This window comes from Lactuca saligna, chromosome 5 (assembly GCF_052625555.1).
Source record: "Lactuca saligna cultivar CGN05327 chromosome 5, ASM5262555v1, whole genome shotgun sequence".
In the NCBI taxonomy this organism is placed as follows: Eukaryota; Viridiplantae; Streptophyta; class Magnoliopsida; order Asterales; family Asteraceae; genus Lactuca; species Lactuca saligna.
In genome coordinates this window covers 24,566,431-24,572,291 of record NC_136421.1, presented here as the reverse complement: position 1 = coordinate 24,572,291, position 5,861 = coordinate 24,566,431, and the positions used below count along the sequence as shown (strand labels likewise).

At 32.8% G+C, this 5,861-nt stretch overlaps 1 protein-coding gene across 2 annotated transcripts; it reads left to right on the top strand.

Annotated features, from left to right (window-relative positions):
* Positions 1–1,316: 1,316 nt before the first annotated feature.
* LOC144997182 (serine/threonine protein phosphatase 2A 55 kDa regulatory subunit B beta isoform-like) lies at positions 1,317–4,939 on the top strand. 2 transcript variants are annotated; one of them, XM_078957024.1, is made up of 14 exons: positions 1,318–1,570; positions 1,847–1,950; positions 2,375–2,482; positions 2,572–2,691; positions 2,791–2,982; positions 3,159–3,250; positions 3,325–3,443; positions 3,524–3,647; positions 3,717–3,840; positions 3,919–3,987; positions 4,081–4,172; positions 4,273–4,350; positions 4,475–4,551; positions 4,631–4,939. In XM_078957024.1, the coding sequence occupies exons 1-14, from the start codon at positions 1,447–1,449 to the stop codon at positions 4,759–4,761; spliced, it is 1,554 nt and encodes a 517-aa protein (XP_078813150.1). In that variant the 5' UTR covers positions 1,318–1,446; the 3' UTR covers positions 4,762–4,939. The 2 variants fall into 2 exon arrangements, 1 of the variants encoding a protein (XP_078813150.1); XR_013659718.1 differs by lacking the exon at positions 4,631–4,939 and having other exon boundaries at positions 1,317–1,570; positions 4,247–4,350; positions 4,475–4,546.
* The last annotated feature ends 922 nt before the right edge of the window (positions 4,940–5,861 follow it).

The window sequence follows — 5,861 nt, the reverse complement described above, 5'->3', positions numbered from 1 at the left end:
AGAAGAGCTCTTAGAAATTGCATTGGTTTGGCTAGAGCTTGTGGATCCAAAATCATCTCCAACTTGAGAAGCTTTTGGAGGTATAAAGCTCCTAACTTGATGGTTCATTTTGATAGATCTACTTATGGCTTGTTTTTGTGCTTTTATAGTCCTTATGAGCTACTCCAGAAGCTAAGGATGGTAGATCTTAGCATTTCGGAGGTCCCTTGTTCATAAAAATGCAATCTTGATGTGTTATTTTGGACCATGCACGAGTTAAGGTTCTTACTAAGGTTTTTCTTGAGGGTGGGTCCAGTTAAGGCATGAAAAGGAGTAAATTTTCCAACTTTATGTGTAAAGACATCATTTAGGATTAGATCTGAGAATTGGACTTAATGGCTTAACCGATTAAGCACTTAATGTTGAGTTGCGTTGGTTCTGGAATATGTTGGGTGTACTCAGCTCGTATGCAGCACATACTGGCAAAAGAGGGCATATACATGGCATAAGTATGATGTAACATCCAAAAATTTCATGCCAAATTAAAATTTTTTCAAAACATTTAAAACCATTCATTATTACAAAGTTTGTTTTCAAAATCTAATATCAGAGTTTTTCCAGAAACATAAACAAATCATGAGGAGTTGTATAAACCTATGCAATTATATATATATATATATATATATATATATATATATATATATATATATATATATAAAATGAGTTTTTTTGTTGTCACTTTGTTTATTGATATTGATGTTTGTTGTTACTGATTATTGTATGTTATGATATGCTAGAGGGGTAGAAGGAGATGATTTTATAAGGTGCTATATAAGAGCAATATGAGGACAATCAAATAATTATTGTAAATTGTTTCGTTGTTGTCGATATAAGAAAGTCCCAAGGAATGAAAAAAAAAAAAAATTAAAAACACATTTTATATTATTTTTCTATAATTTGTCACATCATTATTATATCACCATGTATTTTCAATTCATCAAAGACTATAACTTATTTTGATTAATTGATTGACATTGTTATTATGATATATTTCTTGTAATTCATCGATTTAGATGACGTTGCTTATTCAAAAAGAAAAAGAATATATAAAATTAACTAATGTACTAATCGGAAGTTATTCATTTTCAATTTAGGGGTCATTTTGAGAAAAAGAAAAATAAATGTTTTCATGATAAATAGTTGCAAAAGTAAAAGGGGTTATATAAAAACAATCTACATAATTGGTAGAGTGGCCCGCCTGCGCAACGTCATCACCAATGGCACAATGCGCATAGACGGCGCTGTTTAGCACGGCTATATATTCCAGAATCAAGTACAAGACGACAAAATCACATTCGTGGCTAACGAGAATCCAAATTGAATTTCGGAGAAACTCAAGTGGATAAGAATAATCTTGAGCAGATTCAGTTACGTTGGTTACAAATTCCTGTAGAATTCTCCGATCATATGCGCTTCTCCGCCGGAACAGAAGACGCAATGAGTTCCACGGCGGCCAACTCCTCTTCCCCTCTCGACTGGAAATTTTCTCAGGTTTTCGGCGAACGTCGTCCAGGCGAAGACGTTGAAAACAGTAATTCTTCAAATTTTCTCTTATAACTTTCATTATTCGAAGGTTATTAAGTTCCTTTACTATGTCGAGGACTTGCATTCCTAGAGATATTAATTAGTTCTGGCCTTGAGGTTGTGTAAAGATTTTTAAGCACTAATAGCTTCAATCATGGTGGTCTAAGATTTCATATTCTGATTAATTACAGAAGTGCACTCTTGAAAAGATTTTGGTCTCCAGTGTAGAATTTGTGGTCAAGATTTCATGTATCTGATTTTGATTTTATTCATTCTTGTTTAGTTGATGTCATATCTGCTATTGAATTTGACAAGAGCGGTGATTATCTTGCTGTGGGAGATCGAGGAGGACGTGTTGTGATTTTCGAAACTAAAGCTAGTAAAGATGTGAGGACCACATTCTTGTTTTTTTTAGCAAAGTTTGTGACATTACAAGGCAGAACAGTACTGGTCGGCTGATCCCCAGTCAATACACTACAGTTTGTTCTGTCATGTCATGTCATGTCACAAACTGTTCTGTCGTCAGCCGACCAGTTTTATTGTGTTTGGTTTGCATTGGGACCAAAACTTATGTCAATGTGCTTTGACAATGCACCCATGCTTAATGAGGCAGCAATTGCAATTTAATGTCTCATCCTAGAGGATTCATTCTTGAATGTCGCTTATCCTCATCATTAAAAATAGCCTCGAAAGTTAATTTAGTTCTATGCTGTCTTGTCCTGTTTAACAAACACAACCGAATGTGTATGGATTTTACTACTTCTTTTTTATTTGTCTTAAATAATGTTTTCTTGTTTGTTTGTAATCATAGGCGACAAGTAAGCAACATTTGAGAAATGCATCAGAAGGATCGGATGATGTGGTCATACAGCATCCCGAGTATAGATACAAGACCGAATTCCAAAGTCATGAGCCCGAGGTGTCCTATTCTTATTACACATATGCAATCAAACGTGCATATATATTTTCATTCAAATTGCGATTATAATACTATTATATGTTTCACAGTTTGATTATTTAAAAAGTGTGGAAATCGAAGAGAAGATCAACAAGTTGAAATGGTGCACGACCTTGAACGGATCACTCTTTATGCTCTCAACGAACGACAAGACCATCAAACTTTGGAAGGTATAATCTTCTCAAAATTTTTAACTCTTGCTATGATAATCTTGCTTTGCAATTTGAAAATATAGCGACACTAATATATTTTATTGTTTCTAAAGCCAGATTAAGGAACGAAAAGTCAAGAAAGTGAAGGAAATGGATCTTACTCGTAGTGTTTCTTCAGAGAGTGCTCTTTTGTCTGAAAACAGTTTTCTTAGCCATGAATCCAAATCATCGGTTGCTAATGGTCACCAGCTAGAATGGATAGATAATATCAAGACAAGTGTCTCCCCTTCTTCTACAGGATATATGAATGTTAGCAATTGTAAAATTTGATGATGCATAACATTTACACATCACTTAATTATTTGATTATAAAACATTAAAACCTATACCATAGGCCTTTAAATGAAGATTTGAAACTATGTCTCCTAAAACATTTTTACTTACAATTTTCGTTATTCAGTGGAACTAACACATTGTGAACTCAGGGTGAAAGTATTGTGGATGGTGCTATTGCAAGATGTCGGAGGATGTATGGACATGCTCATGATTATAATATCAACTCTATCTCTAATAATAGGTAAAATTCATTGCTTTATATCATTCCGTATTTAATATTGGTGTCTTCCTAAGGGTGTTGTGATCCTTATGTAGTGATGGGGAGACGTTTATCTCTGCTGACGACCTCAGGATAAACCTGTGGAACCTTGAGGTCACTGATCAATGCTTCAATATCGTTGACATGAAGCCATCAAACATGGATGATCTTACAGGTAGAAATTCTTCCAATTTCGTATATTTTAAGCACTGAAAATTGTTTTCACCTCATTATGTAATGTTTACTTCACGACAGAGGTTATAACATCAGCAGAGTTTCATCTACTGCATTGTAATCTGCTCGCGTATAGCAGCTCAAGGGGTTTTATTCGGCTAGTAGACATGCGACAATCAGCATTATGCGATCGTAGTGCTACAATGTAAGTTTATTGTACCCTATTTTCTAAACAAAATTTGCAATTTTTTTTTTACAGAAATCGTTTTTACAGGTTGCAAGATACGGAATCTCGAGTGCAGAAAACTTTCTTTACAGAAATCGTAGCATCAATTTCTAGTATAAAATTCGCAACAGATGGAAGACACATCCTAAGTCGCGACTACATGAATTTAAAGGTCGGTTATTCAAATTAACCCTTAAGAGTTAAGATCGTATTTGTACTTATGGCTATGGATGCTTTCTTACTTTTTCAGCTGTGGGATATGCGTATGCCGACGTCACCAGTTGTGACGTATAAAATTCACGAGCATCTTCGCCCAAAGGTCAGACAAACACGATTGATTTGATTAGATTTTAACCCTAAAATAATTGAATCAGAATATCAGTTAACTTATGTGCTTGATTCCGTAATGCAGTTATGCGATTTGTATAATAACGACGCCATATTTGACAAGTTCGATTGCTGCATTAGTGGAGATGGGAATCGCTTTGCAACAGGGTCATATAGGTAAATTCGAGTGTCGTCTTATATCCATTGCAAAAGTTTCTTCTTCTTGCATTTTGACCTGTAAACTTATGCAGCTCTATCCACTTGTTATTTGACTTAGCAATCACATGAGAATATTCTCTAATGGAGTTGGAACTGAAGATGGAACTACATTGGAAGCTAGCAGACATTCTTATAGGTACGCTTTATCAAATGTCCATTTTGGTAATTTTACAATTCAGCATTCTGTAAATTAAAAACTCAACAAGAAAAAAAAAAACATGGGCATATATCTTCACATTTCTTATGGGCCTTGGTTTCAGAAAGCGACAACAGCAATCAGCTTCAAGGGCCAGAAGATCATCATTGAGTAACTTGACACGTGGATTTTACAAACAAGGTTCGAATTCTTTTTTCTAATATTCTAAATTTATTGATATGTTAACAAATTTATATTCATTGGCTTCATCGCTTTTCAGGTCATGATGCTTCAGAAAACAACGAATTTTCTTGTGACTTAAAGTCCAAATTGCTGCATATATCATGGCACCCGAAAACCAATCTGATTGCATGCTCAACAGGGAACAGCTTGTTCATGTATCATGCATAGAATAAAAATCCAACACAAATACAAACTAATATTTAATATGATATGACGATTTGATACGTTTGTTACACATTTTTTGAGCTAAATGTGTATGCATATATAAAAAGTTAAGCCAACGGATTTGTGATTTTGCAATTGATGATATTAGAATTCAGAAAGATTTTGGACTTGGACATGGTAAGAGCTTTCGGTTATATAACGATAATTGAGTTTTTGGTTGAGATATTATGGTTACATGTTTTTGTAGCTTTTTGTGTGTTTATTTTTCGCTTTTTAACAGAGTGATGAACATTTTCGCCAATTTTGGTTTACTTTTTGTTGCCAAATAAAATGTTGTTTAATGATTGCAAAGAAAAATAGTGTTTTTCTATAAAGTGTAAAAAGTTAAAATGGAAAGAAAAATGTCATGTTTGTTTAAATTTATGAAGAAAACAAATATTAGGTACACGTATTAACTGGGACGCTTTGAGGTAAAGTCTTATGATCCATCTGATTTGACAATAGTTAAATTGGGTAAATTGTAGAAAATAGCAATCTACTTTACTCTCACTATCAATATATAGGGAATATGCTTTACATTTGACCTGTAAAGGCAGCATACTTATATGTATTAACCCACAATCGTTCTTTACAAATAATAGCAATATGCAAACTAAAATTTGTAGAATGCTTAGATGTATTCTATTACATACTAGTTTTAAACCCTTGGAAAACCACGGTTGATTAAGTAAAAATATATAGATTTTATAAATAGAATCATAATTTTGATTGTCTAATAAAATAAGATATCATAAGTTTAGAAAAACCATGAATAGTTCTTGTCATTTGTAAGTATTTAATAAGTATTAGAAAACTAACTTATAAACCACTAAAGTTCTCCTAATTTATTATCCATTTATAGATATGTAAAAAAACATGCTTGATAAAGAAAAAACACTATTAATAATTTGAAAGCGTAATGAGTAATCAAATAATTGGAAACCATATGTTAATTTACAAAGATAGTAATTTACTAAAACTAAATAAAAGATGATATAAAAAAATTTGTTTATAAATTTCCAAAAACTTCCTTATAAACAACATTAGAAGTTTTATTTGTGAGT